The 26841-nt window shown below is 42.8% G+C and overlaps 1 protein-coding gene across 2 annotated transcripts; it reads right to left on the bottom strand.

The window, feature by feature from the left end:
• Positions 1-3650: 3650 nt before the first annotated feature.
• PYROXD1 (pyridine nucleotide-disulphide oxidoreductase domain 1) lies at positions 3651-25213 on the bottom strand. Of its 2 annotated transcripts, none has more exons than XM_039332939.1 (12): positions 25053-25209; positions 23171-23251; positions 21813-21932; positions 20967-21095; positions 20050-20123; positions 17803-17963; positions 16527-16621; positions 14346-14484; positions 11804-11916; positions 8120-8242; positions 6416-6553; positions 3651-3916 (listed from the first exon to the last, which is right to left on the bottom strand). In XM_039332939.1, exons 1-12 carry the CDS (start codon positions 25143-25145, stop codon positions 3668-3670), a joined length of 1515 nt encoding a protein of 504 aa, XP_039188873.1. In that variant the 5' UTR covers positions 25146-25209; the 3' UTR covers positions 3651-3667. The 2 variants fall into 2 exon arrangements, 1 of the variants encoding a protein (XP_039188873.1); XR_005555454.1 differs by having other exon boundaries at positions 3779-3916; positions 11812-11916; positions 25053-25213.
• Between the last annotated feature and the right edge of the window lie 1628 nt (positions 25214-26841).

Consider the following 26841-nt stretch of genomic DNA (forward strand, 5'->3'; position numbering starts at 1 on the left):
TAAATGTTCAACAGAGAGCTCAGTACGGGGTACTTGTTTTAGCTGCTCTCACTAGAACAGGGCTTTTCAACCAGTGGTACGGGTTCCACCTGTGGTACATTGGCACCTGGCAGGTGGTACACGACCACCCTAGAAAAGTAGCGGGGGGAGGGGAATGAGCTGAACCGAGGGCAGCACCGCAGAAGCCTGAGCAAGAGACGGCTGGAGCTGCAGGGCTGTCAGGGCTCAGTGGAAGCGTCAGGATCAGTGCCGCTTTCTAGCTGATCGGCGCTTCTTCAGGGCTGTCAGGGCTCAGTGGAAGCGCCAGGCTCCAGCTGGAGCTCAGCGCTGATCCTGGTGCTTCTGCTGAGTCCAGATGAAGCACCAATCAGCTGGAATGTTGCAGCATCTCCAGGGTCTTGTGATTTACATTCAGATGCTTGGCAACTGATTCATATTTATGATGGTCACAGTGTCCCAGGGTCATGTGAGTGACCAAAACCTGCTGCAACCACCCAGCAGACAGGGGGAATAAAAACCATACACACCCCACCCCACCCTTGCTGCCAATCCTCAACATAAATGCTCACAACAATGGAAACCTCGGACAGGAGGAAGAGCACCGCCGGGTGGGCAGGCAGGTGTCTTGTTCGGCTGTGGCTTGGGGGTGCCATTGTAACTTCGAACAGTCACTAAGCAAACTGTTGTAAGTCGAGGACTACCTGTACTTTATCACATTTTTCCTTTTTTTTTTTTTTTTTTTTGGTCATCAAGTTTTTGACACCTTGCTAGGCGACTGGTGGTACTCATGTTGCCATATCCTAAAAGTGGTACAATGGGTGAAAAGGTTGAAAAGCCTTGCACTAGAAGACATAGCAGAGTGGATTTATGTCAAATAAAGTTTCTGATTTAAAACATGAAGAGAAACTGGGGAAGAACACTTGAAAACTGGGTTCTGTTACTTAAAAGAGGCTCTTTCATCTGTAGAAAAGGTCTGTGAACATAGAATATAGTTCCATTAGTACTGCTTCCGTTTTTTTACTCATCATAATCAAAGGATCATGCAAATTCTCTATGTTGATGTTGTCTTGAAGATGTGATTGGTGTTGTACAAGCACTCAGGCTCCCTAATAACATCATAAAAGATAGTAATGTAATTGAGCTCAAAGTAGACCGTTGCTTTTTTAATTCAACTATTTGATGATGCTCTTAAATGAAGAAGCAACAAAAGCCTTCCACATTTAGAATCCATCTTGGTTTCTAAGTATAGAAATGATACTTCAAAGCAAATATGTATTGGAGCAGTATCTGAACCTGGTCACTTTAATATCTGTAAAAAATTTTTATTGTGGCTTAAGTCTTAATACTTAGTCAATTAAAACCTTTATGTAATCTAATGTATTTTTCCCTTGATTTTTTTTTAAAAAACTACAATAGGCACCCTTTATTATTACATCAAAGGTATTGTCCCCAGAATATCAAGAAGCTGCCTTGAAATTCTGAAAACTGTCTTAAAAGTTTAAAAGGAAAGTATAATTTAGAAAAGTTTAGTTTAGAAAAGAGTTAGAACATAATGAGTATCTTGTGTAGAGCTTGGGCTCATATTTTTTTTAAAGAAAACTCTTTGAGCATGTGTGGTTCAATTGTAAACATTTAGGCCTATAAAAAAAACCAGCCTTGATTCCCACTTTGTATTAAGCCATGATTTTGCACAATGTGAATTTACAATCTTGGGCAAATGTCACTCCTTATTAAGCTATCATTTGCTAGGCTAGAGGAAGGCATGTCACATTCTAATGATCCCTCTATTTGATCTGTATCTTATAACCAGTTTCTTTAGCCTGGTTGTTGTTGTTGTTAGTTGCGAAGTCGTCTCCGACCCATCGCGACCCCATGGACAATGTTCCTCCAGGCCTTCCTGTCCTCTACCATCTTCTGGAGTCCATTTAAGCTCACGCCTACTGCTTCAGTGACTCCATCCAGCCACCTCATTCTCTGTCGTCCCCTTCTTCTATTGCCCTCAATCTTTCCCAGCATGAGGCTCTTCTCCAGTGAGTCCTTCCTTCTCATTAGGTGGCCAAAGTACTTGAGTTTCAACTTCAGGATCTGGCCTTCTAAAGAGCAGTCAGGGCTGATCTCCTCTAAGACTGACCTGTTTGATCATCTTGCAGTTCAAGGGACTCGCAGGAGTCTTCTCCAGCACCATGGTTCAAAGGCCTCAATTCTTTGGTGATCAGCCTTTCTTATGGTCCACCTTTCACAGCCATACATTGCAACTGGGAAAACCTGGTACCTGGGCACATTAAAATGCTGCCCTCAGACCTTTAGGTTTGTATTTTTTCTTGGCTGGAAAAGACTAATCTTAATAATTAAGGACGACAGGGAACTAGCAAGCTGAAAGATATCTGTCTCAAATATGACTTGTATTTTCAAGAGAACCTCTGAAGCCCTTGGACATTTTGGATCTGGAGGTTTAATCGCCACAATTTTATAAGAGGCCAGTAACACGCTTCAGATTTTAAATGTTCCTTTTGGCTGTAAGGTTTAGGAACTCCTGTTCTCCAGCAGTCCCTTTGTCTTCCATATTATTTCCGGCTCAGAAGAATGATGCCTTTTCAGTAAGATTTCCACTAGAAACCTATCTTCACTTGTGGTCTTTTACAAATGCAAGCCTCTGGGCTATAAATTAGGGTTCCCAGTGCTTGGGGTCCAATAGGCACACATCTAAACTTTTTTCACAGAGCACCAATTTTGCAATAATGCAAACTGCAGACTATTAAATCCCCTAATCTCCATCCCCTTTTCATTTGAAGGTGAGAGGGAGGTATAAATGGACACATTTTTAATACTGTTGTGCAGTTCTCCAGTTTGATGTGCTAAATTGCCTGTGGGATATTCTTTCTGTTTAGAAATAAACTTGCATGCAGCAGGTTGGCTTTTCAGAGCATTCAATCTAATTATTTAAATAAATTTTTCTTAAGCATTTTGCATTTCAGCTTTGAAGAATAGAGAGGTAGACACAGAGGCCATTAACAGCCTTTGAAAATAAGTCAGCCATGATTCAACTAGAATCAAGTTGCCGTTTTATTCCAGAATGTAAACCATTCATGCCATAAATTACTTTGCATGATAAAGGAGTACTTTAAATAAAAGAGAGTTTCTTTGTCTTTTTGTCAGATTCTGCATGCCTTCGAAACTGGGATTAGTCTAACTCAGTGATGGCGAACCTTTTAGAGACCAAGTGCCCAAATTGCAACCCAAAACCCACTTATGTATCATCGGGCGCCAGGTGGGTGTGGCCCATTGGCTGGGTGTGGCCCATTAGCTGAGCTTGGCTGCGGTGGTAACAGCAGACCGGGTGGGACTAAAAAGTTCAATCAAATCAATTCCAACTTTGCAAGATTTTTTTTCCTGCGAGAAGTTGAAATTGATTGATTGCTTGAAACTTTTTTTTTTTCCCACAAGGCGGCGGAGGCCTAAAGTGAAAAGATTTTATAAAACCCAGCTAAAGGCCTAGGACTGGGGCAATGGTGCATGTGCCCACAGAGAGGGCTCTGCGTGCCACCTGTGGCACGCATGCCATAGGTTCGCCACCACGGGTCTAACTAAAAGTCCATCCCAGTTCAGGAAAATCCTTTTGTCTCTTCAGAAAAAAAAGTCATAGAGATTGATTCTTTCCCCCGGATGTTTAATCAAAATAATCCTCAATATCAATATTTGGATCCAAAAGATCTTCGCCATAGCGGGAGAGATCCATTTGATTTAGAATCAAGTTTTCAAAGGTTTCTTCCAGATCCGTTTCTCCTATCAGCACTGCTCCCAGCATTCGTCCATTCTGCATCACCACTTTGATGTACTCCTGTCCTTTGGTGCACCTCAACATCAGTTCATGGTCCAAGCCGAGGCCTTGAGCATTATATTTTCCCAGCAGCACCACCTAGACAAAACACCCAAAACCATAAAGTCTTGACATGTCTGAAATGTTAAACATTGTCTGAAACGACATAGGGCAGAGGTCCCCAACCTTTTGACTTTGCCTATGTACGTGCGGATGCTATGCTACTCGAATAAAGATTCTTTAAGGAAAACAATGCCTCGAAGTTCTTTGAAGAGTTTCATCTGTTGGAACCACGACATTACGCCAAAAGCTGAATTCCCCTCCCCCGAACACATAGTATCAAGCGCAATTCCCTCCTCTGATTTAACAGTCATAAATCACATTCTTCAATTAGTTTGAAATGCAGACCTTCCCTCCAGTTCTTCAACCCGTCATTTCTTATCATCTCCTATTTCAAATAACCTTGATTCTTACACTGCTACAATATTGTTATGTCTAACTAACTCCCATACCCATTCCTCCCCCCCCAGTATCATCTAATTCTAACTTCGAAAGTAAAACATAAGAAGGAAAATGGCTGCATCTCCATATGTTGTCAAAGCAAGAACATCCAATGTTAGCAGCGTTGACAACTGTTCAAAGTTACAACGGCACTGAAAAAAGCGACGTAGGACTGTTTTTCACAGTTATGACCTTTGCAGCATCCCCAGGGTCATGTGATCAAAATTCAGAAGCTTGGCAACTGATTCGTACTTATGACCGTTGCTGTGTCCCAAGGTCATGTGGTCCCATTTTGTGACCTTCTGACAAGCAAAACCAATGGGGAAGCCAGATTCACTTAATAACCGTGTTACCAACTTATCAGCTGCAGTGATTCACTTAACAACTGTGGCAAGAAACGTCGTAAAATGGGGCAAACCTCACTTCAGTGATGTCTCTCTCAACAACAGAAATGTTGGGCTCAATTGTGGTCGTAAGTCGAGGACTACCTGTACACCTAACTGTAAAAAAAGCACAGGAAACTCTCCACTCATTCCTGATCGACCGCGCAGAAGAAGACCGTCTCCTGTACTTTTTTTTTATAAAGGTCCTCTGCAGGGAAAGTGATTTCAAATATCAAAATATTTAACATCTGTCCAATCAGACAGAACTTGATACTATGCATATTTTTAGTTCCTCGGATATTTAAAGACCATGACAAGACATTTTCAACTCATTTATGTTCCATGCACATCTGGGCCTGCTGCTATTAAAAACCAGGCGCAAGTCCTACGGCAATTTAGCAATTCAGTACAAAATTGCCATTATTTTAGTCACCAAGAGTTTGGAACATTAAAGTGTCTTAGGCCAGATGCGTTAAAACGCCTCCTCAGAGGTCGCAGTCAGTAGCAAGTACTTATTTCTGCCCAATTCTGCATCTGCATTTAGAAAGAGGCCGTTTAAGACGTCAGATCCAACTTCTGCATACTCCAAATTATACCAAGCAAAGCAAACAGCTATCTAGCAGCAGTACATAAAACATTTTGGATTTGAAACTGCGCAAAACATCTATTTATGTTATTAAACCAGGGGTCTTCAAACTTGGCAACTGTAAGACTTGTGGACTTCAACTCCCAGAATTCCTCAGCCAGCCCCCAAACTTCAATGAAGTTTGAAGACCCCTAGTTTAAACGTTTCAAGCTCATAATGGCTCCTTTTGAACTTGAAACCATTATTCTGCCTTTTGGAAAATGCACTTGGAATTGAGTGGGGAATATTTTATATATCACTGCAGTTCAGTTTGTGTAGGAGTGGAGCCTATTCTTCCTTTGGCAATTGTTTTCTGTTGTGCTGAGAAGAGTTTTCAAATGTTCCACAGTCAACAAAACTTAATTATGGCTCTGATTTTTGCAACAGAAAGTCGTCATCTTCCACCGGCGGTTAATCTTTTAGACTATCAGGTAGTCCTTGACTTACAACCATAATGGAATCTGCTCCTTATGGGCGTTAAGTCCCAGCAGTCATAAAGCAGGCCACCCACATCACTAACTCGATTTCATGACCTTTTTTGTGACAGGCATGAAGTGAGCCCATTGTTATCTCTGGCGCATTGTCATAAATTGAAGTCACACAATTGTAGGGTGCTACAAACGGCCCAAAAATGTGGGCTGGTTGCCGAGTGACTGAAATGCGGTCATGTGACTGCAAGAATGCAACCGGACATTGGAAATTGGCTTGTAAAGTACCCTATACGGTGGGAGGGGGATAATAACTTTCAATGGTCGCTAAGGAACTGGTCATCACCCAAGAACTATCTTTATGTGTTGCCAATGTGTAATAATGCATGCCAATTCAATACACAATAGGCCAGGGGTAGGCAACCTTGGCTCTTTTATGACTCGTGGACTTCAACTCCCAGAATTCCTGAGCCACCATGGCTCAGCTTGGAAACCTCTCCCTTTCCCCTCAGCATGGCTGGCTCAGGAATTCTGGGAGTTGAAGTCCACAAGTCATAAAAGAGCCAAGGTTCCTCACCCCTGGTATAGGTCATTAGCTCAACTGGCATGAAATGGGGAGAGCATCATTTCTCTGGCCAAGGTTTCAAGGCAATTGGTTTACCTTGTAATTGAAAAACTTCGTAGAGTGAGCAAAGAGTTCAAAGCTGAAATCCGTATCTGCAGGTTCTCCTAAAGAATCAGCAGCTATACATTTTGCAGCGTACCATCCCATCTGGCGTGCCTGGGTCCAAAGCCTCATCTGAAACAGAAGCACAAAAACAAAAACAGTTTCATCCATATATGCAAATCGTTGCTTTGGAATTAGGAGCATGTGATTCTACAGGACAGTCCCATGGACTAAGTGATGGCGAACCTTTTAGAGACCGAGTGCCCAAACTGCAACCCAAAACCCACTTATTTACCGCCGGGTGCCAGGTGGGCATGGCCCACTGGGTGGGCGTGGCTATGGTGGTCATGGCAGACTGGGTGGGTGTGGCCAATGTGGGCGTGATCACCTCGATGTTGCTCGTGGGGAGGGACGCCTGTGGGGGCTGGGCAGGGTTGGGGGAGATGCAGGGGGTCTCTGGCATGTTGGGCGGTGGGCAGGAGGCTCGTCCTGTGGAATGAGGCGAGGCAGGGTGGGGGTGCCATTGTCACAGGGCAAGGCGAGGCAGGGGTCGGGGCGGCTGCTGCCTGACCCCATTGGCCCCTGCAAACAGAGACCAGCGAACGCATGGGTGCTGGGATGCATCTGGCCACATAGGACCTCGGTGAGTTAGTGGGCAGCTGGTTGAAGAGGGACAGTTGCTATCTCCGGGGCATAACGTGCGTGCCCACAGAGAGGGCTCTGAGTGCCACCTCTGGCACGCGTGCCATAGGTTTGCCACCACTGGACTAAGTGTTTTCTGATGAAATCGGTCTATCACAGCAACCTGGTCTATGCCAAATATGGGATGGAGCAATCTGCTTTTGTTTTCACAGGCAGATGCTACTGTGACAAACTATTTCTGTGTTAAATTTAAATTCACCGACAAAGAATTAAAGGGAGACTAGTATAGCTATTTCGGGCTATTTAGCTCTCATCAGCTAGCCATACCCTTCTGAGATTCGAACCTGGGCCGCTTGCATGTTAGGCAGCTGTATTAACCTCTAGGCTACAGGTTCTCCTCATTTTGTCAGCTGTACAGGGGGAGATTAAGTGTTTTCCAGTGAAACCGATCTAACCCTGCTGGCCTTTAAGAAAGCCATTAAAACTCTCCTGTTCCGGCAGGCCTGGGGCTGATGTCCCCAGGGGGGGGGGGCGGGATATGATCGGACACACTGTATGAATGTATTTATTTTATTGTTTTATTGTCAGATTATTGTTTTAATTTTGTACGCCGCCCTGAGTCCCTTGGGATTGGGCGGCATATAAATTTTAGAAATAAATAAATAAATAACAGAGTAACCTGGTTTACCCAAATATGGGACGGAGCATACTGCTTCCGCTTACTAGTCCCATGGACTAGTTTAAAAACTTCTGCTCAAGAATGCTCCTTCACAAGTGGGATTTGCCATAAATATTTGCAGCCTGACATGCTCCAGTATTCCAGGTTACTGCAAAACCTTAATCTTATGGCTTTTATTTTATAAACGCTATTGAACAGCCGGATGCTAAATACTGAAAATTGAAGTCTTTACATCTTACAGTTGTTAAGGTTGAGAAAACACTGGTGAAGAAGGACAATACACAAATGTATAACTAACACATGGGCCTGCCAAAGTTATTCCCTCTGTAACACACACAGATATCCTTAAGCCCAGAACACACTACCATTAGTTTTACCTGCTGCCAAATAGGGCTGGGTTCCCATGAGGTTGTGCAAATATCTCCTGCTGCGTAGATGTTCGGGAGAGAAGTACGCATATATCTGTCGACTTTTAGACCTCCATCTTGACCTAATGCAAACTAAGACATTTTGGAGATAAATGAAAATTTCAGTGAAAGGGAAAAAAAATATCCAGCAAAGATCATTTTGCTCCTTTTGCATAATAGCTTTTTTTTTTTTTAAAGGCCTAATGCAGAGAGCTCATGAGCCACTGTAGCTCATTCCCAATTATAATAATCTCAACACGAAGAGCTCTATGATTTGAATTGCTCTTGAGTATCTTGGCAGGAATAAACATAGTCCTTGACTTATGACCATTTCTTTAATGACGGATGAAAAGTTATTACATTGACTCTGGACAAGTTAGGCTGCATTAACAGGGGGATAGAATCAAGATCACATGAAGTGTTAATACCACTTTACAATGCCTTGGTAAGGCCACACTTGGAATGCTGCATCCAGTTTTGGTCACCACGATGTAAAAAAGATGTTGAGACTCTAGAAAGAGTACAGAGAAGAGCAACAAAGATGATTAGGGGACTGGAGGCCAAAGGAACAGCTGCTGGAATTGGGTATGTCTAGTTCAATGAAGAGAAGGAGGGGGGGGGACATGATAGCAGTCTTCCAATATCTCAGGGGCTGCCCCAAAGAAGAGGGAGTCAAGCTATTTTCCCAAGTGCCTGAAGGCAGGACAAGAAGCAACGGATGGAAACTAATCAAGGAGAGAAGCAACCTAAAACTAAAGAGAAACCTCCTGACAATTAGAACAATTAACCAGTGGAACAACCTGCCTCCAGGAGCGGTGAATGCTCCAATACTGGAAGTTTTTAAGAAGAGACTAGATAGCCACTTGTCTGAAATGGTATAGGGTTTCCTGCCTGAGCAGGGGGTTGGACTAGATGACCTCCAAGGTACCTTCCAACTTTATTATTATTATTAAGTTGGGCGCCACATAAATTTAATAAATAACAATCCTGAAAAAGGTGACTTAGGGCCCAGCTTCAAAGTTACAACCGTTGCATCATGGGGTTGGGATTTGGGTGGGAGGGGGCACATGACATGGATTTTGTAACCTGTTAACTAATATAGTTCCTTTGTAATTTAATTTGAATTATTTTCTCTCCCTTAAAATAATGTTCAGGCTCATTACAGACTGGAATGTAGGAATAGCTTTTAACATTCCTAAACTGAAAAGACGGACTGGCTGGAGACGGATCTCCAGATAAGAACAAGTTTGTTAGTATAAGCTGGGGTCTGGTTTATCTCTTTTGTGAACTTTAAGCAACCTTTTCCCTTACAATTTACGCTCCTTCTGACTGTCAGACCTCATTTTAGTGAACATGTGTGATGTTATGGGATGCAAATATGTAACATGTTTGACTACATGTAACTGATTTCCTATGGAAAGGGGGGGTGTTACTTGTATCCTGTCCAATCAACTTTCCTTTTGGATTTTTTTTGTTGTGTTAACTATAAAAAAAAGGAATGTAAGATGGGTCTTTAGCTTCTCCCTTTTCATAGTGAAGGAAATAAAAGTTATCCTTTTAATAATTGTAGAAATAATTGTAGAAATGTAATGCCATTATATGAAACTATCTCTTTAGTACAAATGTAACACTGTAACGCAGTGGTTCTCAACCTTTCTAATGCTGCGACCCCCAACCGGTCGTAAGTCGAGGACTACTCAACCAGTCATAAGTCGAGGACTACTCAACTGGTGCAGCACCGTTTGCAGAATGGGACTTTTGGCGGGCTCAGCAGGGCAGAGACAGCCTGGACAATTCCTATTGGCTTTTGAAAGCCAATAGAATTAGACTCTATTCAAGAGAGTCTATTCTAGTGGCTTTCAAAAGCCAATAGAATAAAAGGAAGTAGCACAGCTAAGGAAAAGGGGGGGGGGAAATGGCGCACTGCGTTGTTTGGCGACCCCCGTGAAATGGTCGTTCGACCCCAAATGGGGTCCCGACCCACAGGTTGAGAACCGCTGCTGTAACGCAAATGTAACAAGGTAATGCCAATATATGAAACAGGAATGTTTACTGTTTCCTGCCCATGTAAAAGTGACTACAAATGGTAATCAGCAAAGATAATTAATTATGACCAAATGTTTACTATTTCCTGCCTAAAAATCCTTACACTTTGAGTAGAAATCACTATCAAAGAGGGGGATTTTGATCCTAGGTGTATATTACAAATAAACAAGATAACAGCAGATGGCCGGAAGAGGTCAGGTTAACAAAGTACAACTTCAAAGTACATTATAAAGATGAAAGAGCTTCTTAGATGTGGCATACATTGTAGGGGTATAAAATGCAGATCTTGAAAGCAGGCCAGTGTGCTCCTGCTATCCAATCCATAGGGAAGGATCCAGGGGGGCGCGTTTGCAAAAACTCCTCTCTTCTATTCTTTTTCTTTTCTCTTTTATTCTGTTCCTGTTATTCTCCAATGAACCTTTGTTTTGTTAACCAGACTTGGCTTCGTATTGTGAGTATAAAAATTTGGGGTTTTTACATCTCACCATAGGGCAGTGGTTCTCAACCTGTGGGTCAGGACCCCATTTGGGGTCGAACAACCATTTCACGGGGGTCGCCAAACAACACAGTCCGCCATTTTTTCCCCCTTTTCCTTAGCTGTGCTACTCCCTTTTATTCTATTGGCTTTTGAAAGCCAATAGAATAGACTCTCTTGAATAGAGTCTAATTCTATTGGCTTTCAAAAGCCAATATGAATTGTCCAGGCTGTCTCTGCCCTGCTGAGCCCGCCAAAAGTCCCATTCTGCAAACAGTGCTGCACCAGTTGAGTAGTCCTCGACTTACGACCGGTTGAGTAGTCCTCGACTTACGACCGGTTGGGGTCGCAGCATTAAAAAGGTTGAGAACCACTGCCATAGGGAGATCCCACTTTATCAGGGTATCCTAATGAACTGCTTTTAAATCATCTTCCAACTCGGCTGCTTATTGGGAAGGTAAACTGAGGCAAAACCCAGTGTCAGATTTGGCTTTCAAGGTGCTTGGCAACCAGCTCACATTTATAATGATTGTAGGGTCTTGTCCATGGGGTTTTCATGGCAAAGATACTGGAGTGGGTTAACATTTCCTTCTCTTTAGAAGGCCAGATCCTGAGGTTGAAACTCAAGTACTTTGGCCACCTAATGAGAAGGAAGGACGCACTGGAGAAGAGCCTAATGCTGGGAAAGATGGAGGGCAATAGAAGAACGGGACGACAGAGGATGAGGTGGCTGGATGGAGTCACTGAAGCAGTAGGGGTGAGCTTCAATGGACTCCAGAAGATGACAGAGGACAGGAAGGCCTGGAGGAACGTTGTCCATGGGGTCGCAATGGGTCGGACACGACTTCGCAACTAACAACAACAAGGGTCTTGTAGTCATGTGATTTGCAACCATCCCAGCCTGCATCAGATGAGCAAAATTAATGAGGAAAGCCAGATTTGCTTAATGACCGTGTGATTCGCTTAACAAACTGGTTGCAAAATTCCAATCCCAAAACCAAACAAAAAAATCATGTGCATATTATTTTAAAAAGAAAATTTGGGGAGAGGGAACACCTGAAAGACCATGGGGCTTTGGGTATCAAAATAATCAAGTCTCTTTGGAAGACAAGCGTTCAGTTATGAATCCTTACATTATTACCCTCAAGGAATGGCTGAACGTTTGGCGTCACTCCAGTTGCGCTAACAATGAAGTCACAGCCATAAATCTTCCCATTGGTGAGTTCCACGTAGACAGGCCAAAGCTCTGCAAGCATGAAATATTTAGGCATTTAGATTACATAATATTATATAGGTGATATGAAAATCAGCCAAGAAATCAGGGAAAAGGAAAAATGTATCCCTTCAACATGCCAAGGGTCTCTCCAAACTTGGGAACTTCAAGACTTGTGGACTTCAATTCCCAGAATTCCTCAGCTGGCATGGCTGGCTGAGGAATTCTGGGAGTTGAAGTCCACAAGTCTTCAAGTTGCCAAGTTTGGAGACCCTTGGCATAGATCAGGGGTAGGCAACCTTGGCTCTTTTATGACTCGTGGACTTCAACTCCCAGAATTCCTGAGCCAGCCATGCTGAAGGGAAAGAGAGATTTCCATGCTGAGCCATGCTGGCTCAGGAATTCTGGGAGTTGAAGTCCACAAGTCTTCAAGTTGCCAAGGTTGAGAAACATTGCCTTAGACCAGGGGTAGGCCACCTTGGCTCTTTCATGACTGGTGGACTTCAACTCCCAGAATTCCTGAGCCAGCATGGCTCAGCATGGAAACCTCTCCCTTTCCCCTCAGCATGGCTGGCTCAGGAATTCTGGGAGTTGAAGTCCATGAGTCATCAAAGAGCCAAGGTTGCCTAACCCTGGCGTAGGTGATCACTTGAAGCAGTTATGCTTATAAATTCTGGGCCTCTAAAACGAAGCTAAGAACATAATCATCATCCAGCAGTTCCAGGATGTGAGGTAGGAGTGAAAATCTGGAAGATGCTACAATGGTACTGTATGTGGGAATGACCTTTGGAGATGAGCAGTGGTAGAAGATAAGCTGTGTTGAGAATAATCGGATAAGGTGAGGGAAAGCAGAGCTGCATAATGGACAGAGAAAGAAACTCAGAAAAGGATCCTAACTTATCAGGCTACTAAAAGAGGCGGTGGGAGATTTGTACTTTTAGACTTGCAAGATTCAGTTAATGTAGCCCTAGAACAGGGGTAGGCAACCTTGGCTCTTTTATGACTCATGGACTTTAACTCCCAGAATTCCTGCGACAGCCGTGCTGGCTCAGGAATTCTGGGAGTTGAAGTCCACGAGTCATAAAAGAGCCAAGGTTACCTACCCCTGACTTAGAATAAAGTAGAATTAGCTCATCTGGTAAAGGAGCCTGATGGCTTGCATGGTAAGGAAGCTGGGTTGGAGTTAGCAATCCTGCGTTTGAGAGCTGAGTGTTGCTGTGGGCTGGGTTAGCTCCTGTCCTTTGCTCCAACTCTGGCCAGGGACATAAAAGGAGCCTCCAATTGGGCATCCTCCGGGCAACCATAATGTCACTGGCCAATCCTTTCCACCCGGAAGCACCTCAGTGCTCCCGACATGTGTGCAGGTTATGCTTCCTGTATGATCTCACTGTAAAGTTGACAGATGGCAACACAGCCTTGCATTGCAAGTCCCACCCCTTTAGAATCTGCAGACAAAAGGGGGCGGAGCTAGCATCCTGATGCTCCATCTGTTACTTTGCCGATGTTGACCATCTCCCATGGACACTACTGCCCTTGTTCATGCTTAAGCATTCCTGCTCCCCCAGCTGCTACAGTGCACATTACAATCTGTATATTTGGGGGCCATATACTTCCTAGCAACATTAAGTAAACCAAAATCATGGCATCCAGCCCCCTCAATCCTGGCAAATAGATGGGGAAGAAATGGAGGTAGTGACAGATTTTATTTTTCTGGGCTCAAAGATCACCTCAGATGGGGACTGCAGCCAAGAAATTAAAAGACGCTTGCTCCTGGGAAGGAAAGCTATGGCAAATCTAGACAGCATTCTAAAAAGCAGAGACATCACCCTGCCAACAAAAGTGTGTATAGTCCAGGCCATGGTTTTCCCAGTTGCAATGTATGGCTGTGAAAGTTGGACCATAAGAAAGGCTGAGCGCCAAAGAATTGGGGCCTTTGAACTATGGTGCTGGAGAAGACTCCTGTGAGTCCCCTGGACTGCAAGGCGATCAAACCGGTCAGTCCTAGAGGAGATCAACCCCGACTTCTCTTTAGAAGGCCAGATCCTGAAGTACTCAAGTACTTTGGCCACCTAATGAGAAGGAAGGACTCACTGGAGAAGAGCCTAATGCTGGGAAAGATTGAGGGCAATAGAAGAAGGGGATGACAGAGAATGAGGTGGCTGGATGGAGTCACTGAAGCAGTAGGTGTGAACTTAAATGGACTCCAGAAGATGGTAGAGGACAGGAAGACCTGGAGGAACGTTGTCCATGGGGTTGCGATGGGTCGGACACAACTTCGCAATTAACAACAACAAATACTTCCTAGACTGGGCTGAGCCTGGCCCTGTCAAAGACGTGCATCCCCATTTGACAGACAGCTTTATCCATTTCAATGGCTGTCAGGTTCAGAGACTCCATGCAGAGACGTAGTATATAACCTTGTGGATCAGAGAAACAACTCCCAAGTTTTTAAAATAATTTACCTTCATTTGCTTCTTCACTCCTTTTGCCTTCTAGAGTTTTGGGGAAAGTCAGGGATACTTTCCGTGAGAGCTTGAATTCTTCTCGGAAGTAGATCCTCTTGATTTCGCACAGATTCTCAATATGAACTTGGTGGCAAAGCTGGAAACCATCAACAATTACATTCATTCATACTTGTGAATTAGTCATTCTTAAACTGGGGGTGATCATCCTAAGGATAATTAAATAACCTGGAGGGAAATTTGGAGATATCCTGGGAGCAATGGGGTAATTTGTAATTGTGAAGCAAGGATCTCATTTGGGACTGCCATTGTCAAGATCAGTGGTTCTCAACCTTTTTAATGCCGCGATCCTCAACCGGTCGTAAGTTGAGGACTACTCAACCGGTCGTAAGTCAAGGACTACTCAACTGGTGCAGCACCGTTTGCAGAATGGGACTTTTGGCGGGCTCAGCAGGGCAGAGATAGCCTGGACAATTCCTATTGGCTTTTGAAAGCCAATAGAATTAGACTCTATTCAAGAGAGTCTATTCTATTGGCTTTCAAAAGCCAATACAATAAAAGGGAGTAGCACAGCTAAGGAAAAGGGGGAAAAAATGGCAGACTGCGTTGTTTGGAGACCCCCGTGAAATGGTTGTTCGACTCCAAATGGGGTCCCGACCCACAGGCTGAGAACCACTGGTCAAGATGCTTCTGTAAAGCAACTGAGTTTGTTCTTATTTCTTTTGATGGGGATAATTATATTATTTGAAACCAGGAAAAGGGAAAACTGAATCAAACAGTTTAAGAACCACAACTTTAAGCACTAACACTACGTGCTTTAAGCTTTGTGCCTGGGCATATTCAGTTCATCGGTAAATTTCACACCATAACTCTTTTATCACAAGGTGTGTACCAAGAACCGAAGCAAAATGGCATGACTTTACTTGTATTAGATTGACCAGTCCGACTCCCACCTATGAGGCCATCACTGAGCATGCCTTTTTTTGTGATAAGATTCCTCCAGTTGTTTTACTAAGCTTAATAAGAATGTAAGATTTGCATGCTAGAGCCTCGCAATTAAGAACTTCACACAGAAATTACAGTGATCAAACTGGGCGCTATTCAATGATTTGTTTATCAAGGAAGGCCAAGTCATTCTCCTTGAAACCTGAGGATTTAGAATGGACTAGCAGAAGGAAAACTGAGAACCTATGGTAGATCCTTCAAGCTTGAAGCCTGCTCCACCCTGATTTATACATCAGTTGGCTGTTATAGTATCACTATCCCAGCTGCAGTGCTGATATTTGATCCACATCACAGATAGTCCTTGTTGTGATTCCTCGCCAGCCAGTGGACCCAGTAACTGAGTCTGGGGAATCAGAGGAGGAGGAGGGGCCTGGAGGGACATCAGAGTCAGAGGAAGGCTCTGAGGAGCTTCAAGACTTACAGTCTGACAAGGAGCCTGGTCCCTCTACTCGTGCTCAGGCTGAGACACAGTTGTGCTGGGAGCCTGAGTTGAACAGTGATGAAGAACAGCTGGGACAAATCCCGGATGCATGAAATTGCTGGCAAGAGAAGCGAGTAGGACAGAGGAATGCAATGGGGCAGCTCCAAAGGCAAAGGAGAAGGCATTAGGAAGCCACGCCTTGGCTGCATAATAAAAGGGAAGGTGTGGGAGGTGCTGGTTGCTGAAGGCAACCGTTTGTGTTAAGGAATCAAGTTTCTGTGAACTTGGACATTGACTCAGGTCTGTGAATAAGAAAAGGGGATTGGTTTCTTCCTGCGGTTCCAGCCTGCTTGTTGGAAGAGGGGTTTCTCCTCGTGAGCTTAACAAGGACTCATGTAGGCTGGGACAGAACAGTCCTGTAGCTAAGCAAATGACAGTAACATCCCTTTCTACCAATGTTACTAGCTATGGGCTTCACGGATGGTGCCTTGGCCCCCAACCCTACCGCCCACGTATTGAATGGAACGTTTGATTAGGGAAGCATGAGCTGAGTAGCCACACCTGACCAAGTGCCATGCCACAGAAGAGAATATTTGCAGTTCAGGGTTGACCTGTGGAATCCTTGATGCTTTTCTGAACTTGGTTGCTTTCTTGCAGAAGTTTCATTACCCAGCTAGATAACATCTTCAGTACTACCATATGCCTTCCCCCCCCAAAAAAAAAGTTCCATGAGCATCCAAAATAAACAATCATACCTCTTTTGCTCCCTTTAGATCCAAACCCTCATGCCAATCAGGGCCCAAGGCACTTCCTATTTTCCCAAAATGCTCCGAAGTTTGTTCTTCTCTTTCTATTGGGGGAAAAAAATCAAACATGTGAGAGAAACAGAGAGAAACAGAAAGAGAGAGGGAGAGAGGGGGGAGGGAGGAGAGAGAGAGAAAGAGAGAGATGGAAGGAGAGAGAGAGAAAGAGAGAGAGAGGGGGGAGGGAGGGGAGAGAAAGAGACAGAGGGAGGGAGGAGGCGAGAGAAAGAGAGAGAGAGAGAGGGAGGGAGAGAGAAGAGAGAGAGAGGGAGGAAGAGAGAAAGAGAGAGGGAGAGGAGAGAGAGAGAGAGAGAGAGAGGGAGAGAGGGAGGAGAAGAAAGAGAAAGAGAGAGAGGAGAGAGGAGGGAGGGAGGGAGGGAGGAGAGGGAGGGAGGGAGGGAGAAAGAGAGAGAGAGAAAGAGAGAGAGAGGGAGGGAGGAGAGAGAAAGAGCCAGAGGGAGGGAGGGAGCGAGAGAAAGAGAGAGAGAGAGGGAGGGAGAGAGAAAGAGAGAGAGAGAGAGAGAGGGAGGGAGGGAGGGAGAGAGAGAGAGAGAGGGAGAGAGAGAGAGAGAGAAAGAGAGAGAGAGAGAGAGGGAGGGAGGGAGGGAGGGAGGGAGAGGGAGGGAGGGAGGGAGAAAGAGAGAGAGAGAGAGAGAGAAAGAGAAAGATCATAGAACAGGACCATATTTTGTTTTTCAGAATATTTCTAACCAAGTTGACAAATTTACAAACTTACAAGTCAGTTTGCATAACTCAAAAACATTGTGAATGGTGCACACAGGTAGTCCTTGACTTACAACAGTTCGTCTAGTTGACTACCCAAAGTCAACAAGAACACTGGAAAAAGTGACCATTTTTCACACTTACCACCGTTGCACTGTCCCCATTTTGATCAAGCGATTCAGGCATTTGGCAATTGATTCATATTTACGACGGTCGCCGTGTCCCGGGTTCATCTGACAACCTTTGGCGACCGTCTGACAAGCAAAGTCCATGGAGAAGCCAGATTCACTTCACAACTGTGTTACTAACTTAACACCTGCAGGGATCCACTTAACAACGGTGGCAAGAAAGATGGTAAAATAGGGCAAACTCACTTAACTGTCTCGTTTAGCAACAGAAATTTTGGGCTCAGTTGTGGTCGTAAGTCAAGGACCACCTGTATTAGGTAGAATAGATGGAATGTTTTTTTGAGACAACGACCCACGAAAGAGTTGAGGTTATCTACCTGCTACAGTATATTTTGTTCTTTTACAAGCTGCTGGAGTCTCTGGTTTTTCAGCGGTGAGCTTTGGAATCAAAAACTCAGCTGCTCCTGCATCAAAGAAAGTATTGCCAATTGCTTGGTCTTTGATGGCCCAAATGACTTCACAACCTTCAATTTTGTACCTGCAGATCGGTAAGACAGGCATAATTCTTTTTTTTTTAAAAAAATACTATTTATTACATTTTCATATTAGGGATGATTAGGTCATCCATTCACGGAGGCTGAGATATATTTAGTATTCAGTTGGGAAGTATAAGAAAAGGCTTGCCAATTGTTTTAACCAATAAGCGGACTCGGTTTTGTTTGTTAAGATGTCGATGCTGCATTCCATCTCCTAAAAAGGCACAGATGTTGAACATGCTAATACTGCTAATTTATTACAATGTATATTATAGTTTGGTCTAGTGCCATGGTGGCGAACCTATGGCATGCGTGCCATAGGTGGCACACAGAGCCCACTCTGTGGGCACGCATGCTGTCGCCCCAATCCTAGACCTTCAGCTGGGTTTTATAAAACCATTTCGCTTTAGGCCTCCGTTGCCATGTGCAAAAAAAAAAAAAAAAAGGTTTAATCAATCATCAATTTCAACTTCTCGCGGGAAAAAAAGAGATCTCGCAAAGTTGGAATTGATTGATTGAACTTTTTAGTCCCACCCAGTCTACAGTTGCAGCCATGCCCACCCAATGGGCCACGCCCACCCAATGGGCCACGCCCACCTAATTGACCACACCCATCCAATGGGCCACGCCCACCCGGCACCTGACGATACATAAGTGGGTTTTGGGTTGCAATTTGGGCACTCGGTCTCTAAAAGGTTCACCATCACTGGTCTAGTGATTAAGGCATCAGGCTAGAAAGCAGAAGACTGTGAGTTCAAGTTCTGCCTTAGTCATGAAAGCCAACTGGGTGACTTTGGGCCAATCACAAGAGACTACAAATTCAACTCCCGCCTTAGACATGAAAGTTGGCTAGGTGAATTTCGGCCAATCACAAGAGACTGTGAGTTCAACTCCCGCCTTAGACGTGAAAGTCAGCTGGGTGACTTTGGGCCAATCACAAGAGACTGTAAATTCATCTCCCGCCTTAGACGTGAAAGTCGGCTAGGTGAATTTCGGCCAATCACAAGAGACTGTGAGTTCAACTCCCGCCTTAGACGTGAAAGTCAGCTGGGTGACTTTGGGCCAATTACAAGAGACTGTGAGTTCAATTCCCGCCTTAGACGTGAAAGCCAGCTGGGTGATTTGGGACCAGTTACCACTCTTGACCCAACTCATCTCCACAGAGTTATTACGGGCAAAATAGGAGCAAGAAGGTTTTGTTGGATATATTCTCCTAGAGTTATTTCTATAACAATAAAGGCGGGATATAAATTTAAAAAAGAAACAAATAAGCAAATATGCTCCCTGACTCCCAGCAATTCTGGGCTGTTCAGATCCACAGAATTATTTTCAGTTGAATTGTGATATCTCTAAGTCTGAAGTGGGAACGTATGAGAGGAGCTAACCACTTTGAATCTTTGTGTCAAGGCATTCCAGATACCAGGGCGCAAATGCCTCGCCATCTCTCTTGCTGTGCAAATGGAACTGCAGGAGATCTGTGGAAAAACCTGCAAGGCCTCTGATATTCTACGGCAAGGGTCCCAGCCCTCCCCCCCAGTCCATGGACCGACACCAGGCCACAACAGCAAACAAACAAAGCCTCATCTGCAGGATGCAGGCAGCATGTAAAACTATGTTCTGTAGAAGAACCACGGAGTGCACAAAAGGTCCCAGTGCACAAAAGGTTGGGGTCAGCTGCTCTAGGGATCCTGAGAATGCAATAGCCAAACCCCACTCTTTCCAAGTTTAGAATTGGGAATGAGGTTGGGAATTACAACAAAACTTCATTGATGCTTGTGACGAAAGGCGACATTTCAATTGTGATTCCCATCTGAACGCTCAGTCTCTCTCTCTCTCTCTCTCTCTCTCTCTCACACACACACACACACACACACCCACACACACACACCTACACACACACACACTCCTGGTTTCATACTTGGGAAACAACTTGGAATTCATCAGCACATTCCCTATTATAGAAACCTATGAATCATCTTCTAATTATACTGTATGTTCAAAACAACTGGATGCTACACAATAGCAAAAGGTTAATATCTGTTGCCAAGGAGAAATTATTACCTATTCTAACCATCCAAACTTACTTACACCAATTCCAGTGCAATGCCACCGTTTCCTACAATGATTATTCTTTTAGCTTTTGCTAGATGTTTCTGGAATTCCTATGTATGACAAAGAAAGAGATACTTATTAGCACAGTAAAAAAAAAAATCTGCTAAGTCATCTCTAAAGCAAAGCAAAATTCCACTGGTGTCAATTAAAAATGCCAAGAATTAGAGATGTCTAGAATTCAGGTAATCATCATAGTAGTAGTAGTAGTAGTAGTAGTAGTAGTAGTAGTAGTAGTAGTAGTAGTAATGATGATGCTGGTAGTAACCCGTGTCAACCATCAGTGCCAGCCAATTTGAATGTTCAATTGACTGAGGTTCATGTTTAATGAATAAATGATGATGATGATGATAACAACAACAACAACAACAACAACAATGTTGATGTGCTCATGTATTCTGGAAAAAAAGTAGATATTAATGCTATTTATTGTTCCCTATTTTACTTCTTTAGTTTTATTCTTTTAACATTTTTTAAATTATCCTAGAGACATTTGCCATTGAGTGAATTAAAAATATATTCCACCATTTCAAAAAAAATGATTCTATTTTAATAATCCTTCTATTTCATGGCCCTGAAATGGAGCTGCTGAGGAATTCTGGGAGTTGAAGTCCACAAGTCAATAAAAGGACCAAGTTTGAAGACCCCTGTTATAGACGTATCCAATATCAGCCAGCACCTGGACAGGGCATGCTGGAAACAAAGAAAATTATAATTCAGCCTAGCAGCCTAAGGGCAGGTATCATGCTCTGGTACCATTTTTATAATAAAGTAGCCAAAATGATACCCTTGCAATGTTCTGTGACCTATATTTCACAGCTACTTTTAGCTACAAGTTGTCAATGCTATCACAAACGATAACAGACCTTCAAAAACATGCAAGCAAGGAATCTTACCACTGCGCTGTCTGTATCTCGGATCCCCAGGACGTAAGGATTTCCTTCTGTAATCAGCTTGGGTTTTGCTCCAGCACACAAACAGAGTTTTTCAAAGGTATACTCCTGACCAGCTTCAGTAATGATCCTCTGCAACCACAATAAAAATTGAAAAACCAAAAGAAAGAATTACATCAAATTGTTTGATCTGACATCAGGAACCATGAAGACAAAGATTGGTAGTTTGTGCTACCGTGAAGCATTCAAGGAAAGTGAATTAACTATCGGTATTTCCAAAGTAATGCTGTGTATTATTATATCTTCATTTGGTATTCTTCTTTCTATGCTGAAGCATTCTGAAGTAAATGACAATAAATGCAGCAATAAAATATAAAATCAAACCTCACATTAATACATTATACAGCAAAACAGTATTCAGTCAAACAGATTCAATTTAAAAAGTGGGGGAAAGAGAAAATGCATTTATTCCAAGATTCCTACCAGGAAATCATGGTTTAAAAGGTGTGTTTTCATTAAGGGCTTAAAAGATGTTACTATTCTAATTTTCTTTAGCCAGTTGAGCAAACAAAAGGGGACGTCCACATGGACAGAATTGTAGAATAGAATAGAATTCTTTATTAGCCAAGTGTGATTGGACAAACAAGGAATTTATCTCCCATGCAGAAGTTCTCAGTGTATATATAAACAGCAAACTGATAATCAGACTCTGCATAAATAAATAAAATTGAGTAGATAATCTTCAAAATCTAGGTTACTTTCTACCAGTTTTCTTTGTAATGGGTTCCTGAAAAGGAAAGCAACATTCAATATTCTCAACGACAATCAAAAATAAAAGTTTTTCTTTACATGATCTTTGCTTTTCAGTTGCCTCACTGCAGACTGTATAACTTTAATATTGGGGTAGCGTTTTCCTAAGATGCTGTTTGCTTGTTCCTCAACATCAAATTCTTCCAAAGTTCGGGAAACCTGTTGATGAAGTAGAATCAAGAGCTCAGTTGGGGTTCTTCATTTAGAACTTTGTTTTTGTGTATTTGAATCAGTTTTGACTCACGGCCAGGTCTTGCTAGTTTTCTTACCTTCTTCTCAGGGCTAGGAAAAGATGACTAGTCTAAGGTCACCTGGCTGGATTTCTACATAAAGAACTCACAGTTTCCCTATTTCTAACCTGGTGTCTTAATCTCTGCACCACAATGGCTTCCATTTAAGATCCACTGATACACTTCTTTTGGGTATTTTTGTGGATTTTGATGCTAAAGAAACTATTTTAATGTTGAATTTAATAACAGCAGCAAGATTATTGGTGGGTCAATATTGGAAGAAAGACTCTCTGCCTTCTTTAGAAGAATGGGTATTTAAGGTTTCTAATTTAGCAGAAATGGCTAAAATTTCTGCTTATTCAAAGGATCATTCACAAGAGAGATATGTTATTGTATGGAGAAGATGGATAGAATATGTTCAGAAGAAATATGGAACTACAAAATTTCATTTATTTTATGAGTAATGGATTTGTTTATAAAATTATGATGTTAAAGTTTGAAGAGAGTTAAGGGTTAGTATGATTTTGGTTATTGTATAATTAGTAAACTTAAGTAGATTATGTTTAATATGTTTGTATAACCCTGTACTTGGCTCTGGGAAGCTAGGGGGGAGGGGGGCGGGGGGAGGGGGGTGGGGGGGAGGGTGGGTTAGAGGTTAAATAGGTCAGATAAGTAGAAACAGTTGCTGTTTTTTGTATATAATATTGATGTTTTAATTTGGAGAGAGGAATTGCTCGGGCATTTCCCCTGGACCGCATCCGGAGTGAGAAGATAGGAGGAAGGGGAGAAGTAAGTAGGAAGGTTGAGGAGAAGGAGGAGGGGGGGAGAGTGAGGAAGAAGAGGGAAAGAGGGAAGTGAGAGAAGAGGTTAGAGGGTGGATGCGGTTTGGGGGGAAATGGGTGAGCAATACCGAAAGTTGTGTGTATAAATTTACTTTATTCTTCATCTGAAGTACTCTTTATGAATGTAATGAAAAATTGAAAATAAAAAATCTTTTACAAAACAAAACAAAAAAAGATCCACTGATATACAAATACCCCAGAAACATATCTAAAGAGGCACAATATTTATTAATTCATGTACGATGCTACTGATTAAATAAGGCATTTGATTCCCCGGTCTACTTTTTTTTTTCCTCTAGCCCAAAAAAAGGAGAATAAATTTTACCTGTTTGAAGTTCACCACTGCTTTTATAACAGGAGAAGCAGTAATTAAAAAAATATCGTCAGAGGGAAACTCTGCAGCCAGCTTGTAAAAAAAAAAAAAAAAGGAAGATATTGAGGATATTTTTCTGGGACATTTTGTGCTAAACAGCATGTCTGTCTATGATTAAACCAGAAATCTGGCTATTGCTGTATGAATATTGGCATTTAACTGTAAACCGACTAAAATCATCATGATGTCAAGAACAAGTAACCAGGAACAGAAATTTAGTTCAAAGCACTTCAAGTTTATTACATGCTATCTATACACAAGAATCTGATCTTAGTAATGGCGAAGGCAAATTGGCCCTGGAGAACAGTCAAAGGAATTCAAGGAAGGCTGGACTTAGATCTCTTGTTAGAACAGAGCCATTCCAAACTAATGACACTTGGGCTTGGGCTCATCCTGGTCATCTCCTACAAATCAAGAATTATCATCCTTGACCTTGCATGACATGAACAGGGCAAAATCTGTGGCATGAGTTAATATAAGGCAGGGGATCTTCAAACTTGGCCCTTTTATGACTTGTGGACTGCAACTCCCAGAATTCCTCAGCCAGGCACGCTGGCTGAGGAATTCTGGGAGTTGAAGTCCAGAAGTCATAAAAGGGCCAAGTTTGAAGACCCCTGATATAAGGTGACCGCAATTAGTCCTCGACTTGCGATCGCAATTGAGCCCAAAATGTCTCTTGCTAAGTGACATATTTGTTAACTGAGTTTTGCCCCATTTTACGACCTTTCTTGCCACATTTGTTAAGTGGATCACTGCAGTTGTTAAGATACAAACACGGTGGTTAAGTGAATCTGGCTTCCCATTAAGTTTGCTGATCAGAAGGTTGCAAAAGGCGATCATATGACCCCGGGACACTGCGACCGTCATAAATATGAGTCAGTTGCCCAGCGTCTGAATTTTGATCACGTGACCCCTGGGATACTGCAATGGTTGTAAGTGTGAAAAATGGTTATAAGTTACTTTTTTCAGCGCTGTTGTAACTTTGATTGGCCATTAAACAAATTGCTGTAAGTGGAGGACTACCTGTATTGTATTTTCAGTCTGCAGAAATCGATATGGCCACTAGGTGGGAGCAGAGAGATTGTAAACAGTATAAAATACTGTATTTTTAATTTTGGAAGACTGGATGAAAAAAGGTTGCCTTGTTCTTAGGAAATAAATTTCTAAACAGATTTGAAGTTTTTCAAGCAAATCATTTATTGGGATCAACCAAGCCACTAAGGACCATTCTCCATATATTTATGCATTTACAAATTTATAATTTTCTATGGTAATCAAAATCCGTAACAGATATGAACTTTTCAAAAGCAGTTTAATACGACCCCTCTTCTCACAAGCGTGAGAAATGCAAATAACGATCTACATTCTACAATATAGTCCTGGAAGTTGTTCTTGTTTGTCATTAGGACATAAATTTCTTCTTCTTTAATGACATCGTCAAAAAAACAAACTGGAATCCTTATCTTAGAATAGAGTTGGAAGGGATCTTGTAGGTCATCTAGTCCAACCCCCCTTCACCAGACTCCCCCTGAGTGAGAATGACTTCGTGCAGCGGAGGTCACTGCTGCTCAATTTGATAGGGCGCAAAGGTGCTGGGTCCCTACCTTCCCTACCCCCCCTTTAAAAACAAAAATGAAAGCAAACATGGGGTAAAAAGCAACCCGGAAACTGTCAGTGCGTTGACATCTTCACTTTTTAACTCTATGAACCAATCAGGAAGTTCCCGTCCCCAGGTACAATACCGTAGTAGGTAGTCACGGAGAGGAAAGAAAATTGCCACCAGGCGCATGCGCAGAAACGCGTGCGCTGTTAATGGCGAAGGATGAGAAGTTACCCGTTCGGCGCACGTCACTCCGGCGATCCCGCCTCCTACGATAAGGAAGCGGCTCCCAGAGACACTAGACGCCGGGCGCGAGTCGGAAGCCATGGCCGCCTCTTCCCCTTCTGCTACGCTCCAGCTGGGCAACGTCAGACTCCCGTAGTAGCCCTGGCAAGGAACTGCGGCTACGGGATGCCGTGAAGGTCATATAGTCCCTCTTGGCGTTTCCTATTTATGCCAGGAGGCGTGGCCTAAGTGAAAGAGGCGACTTTTCGTTGCAATCTAGCGTTCAAAATATATCGTCTGTTTATGGAACCAAACTTAAAAGGATGCTAAGTTATGGTCGGACTGTTTGTTCTTGGATGGGAGACCACTCGGAAATCTCAAGTTGTAGAGTAGATCGGGAGGCAGCCCTGGAAGAATATAGTGTCCAATCACCTCCTTAAATTCTACCAAGAAAGCTGTACAGATATGTTTGTGAAGTCATCAGGAGTTGAGTTTGACTGCCAGGTAACAGGGTAACAGTTGGAAGGGACCTTGGAGGTCTTGTAGTCCAACCCCCTGCTCAAGAGGAGACCTTAACATTTCAGACAATTGGTTGTCCAATCTCTTTTAAAAATTACCAGTGATGGAACACCGACAATTTCTGAAAGCAAGCCATTCCACTGATTAATAGCGTCACTATCAGGAATTTTTTTCTTAGTTCTAGGCTGGTTCTCTCCTTGATTGGTATCCATTGCTTCTTGTTCTACCTTCAAGTGCTTTGGAGAATAGCTTGACTTCCACTTCTTTATGGCAGCCCCTTTGATACTGGAAGACTGCTATCATGTCACTCCCTAGCCCTTCTTTTCATTAAACTAGACACACCCAATTCCTGCAACAGTTCTTCATTTGTTTTAGCCTTCAGTCTCCTTATCATCTTTGTTGCTCTTCTCTGCACTCTTTCTATCGTCTCTACATCTTTTTTATTTCATGGCAACCAAAACAGGATGCAATATTCCAAGTGTAGTCTTACCAAGGAATTATAAAGTGTTATTAACACTTAATATGATCAAGTGATTCTGAGCACACTGAAAATTTAAATTTAAGTGCCTCAAGATATGTTTTACAAACACCATCAGATCTTTTCTACCACAGTTTAGATCTCCCTCCAATTTTATCCTTGCAACAGCCTTTTGGGTTACTGCAGGTTAGGCTGAAAAATAGTTGTTGGCACAAGACAGTAAGCTGTGATTTGTTAACCACAGTTGGCTACCTTCACTCAACATGTTAAGCTATTACTTATAATTTACAATCCCACTTGCTGGCTTTGTGCAAAATGCATATAAGCAAACAAAATATGATTTTTTTTTTACATATCAAGCAAGCTTTGTTGATGGAATGGGGAATATTTAATTCTGGGATTCTCTAATCTTATTCTATCTAGGCTGCTAAACACAAGGTACCCACCAGATGGCAGAAGGGAGTTAGAATTTTCTCTTTACTGCCATCTTGTGATCATCCTAATTTTTGCAGCCCAGTATCTGGAGCTTGTGAAAAGAGGCTCAGCTAAATTCTTATCTTCTGGTATTTTTCTGATAATATGAATTGGACTCTCCATTTTCCATATATTTTTGAATCTCTCTTCTTACAGAATGGCTGGAAGCTTCAAAATCTGCAGGATAATGTGTTTAATGTTGACAAACTCCAGGAGCCTGTCCCCAAAATGTTTACCTGGCGAGATCTTAGTCATTTTGGTCTAGCGCCGGGTTAGAAATTAGAAAACTGTGGGTTCTAATCCCGCGTTAGGCACAAATGTCAACTG

This window comes from Crotalus tigris, unplaced genomic scaffold, assembly GCF_016545835.1.
Source record: "Crotalus tigris isolate CLP2741 ecotype Arizona unplaced genomic scaffold, ASM1654583v1 scf7180000024469.1203045, whole genome shotgun sequence".
Lineage (NCBI taxonomy): Eukaryota > Metazoa > Chordata > Lepidosauria > Squamata > Viperidae > Crotalus > Crotalus tigris.

Bases quoted from the DNA above. Each gene is read 5' to 3' on its own strand.
- PYROXD1 (XM_039332939.1), bottom strand. From the start codon at position 25,145: ATGGCTTCCGACTCGCGCCCGGCGTCTAGTGTCTCTGGGAGCCGCTTC. The intron at 20,124-20,966 runs GTAAGATTCCTT...TGTCATACATAG, and splicing joins GAGATACAGACAGCGCAGTG to GAATTCCAGAAACATCTAGC. The intron at 14,485-16,526 runs GTATGATTGTTT...GATGGTTTCCAG, and splicing joins ATCTAAAGGGAGCAAAAGAG to CTTTGCCACCAAGTTCATAT.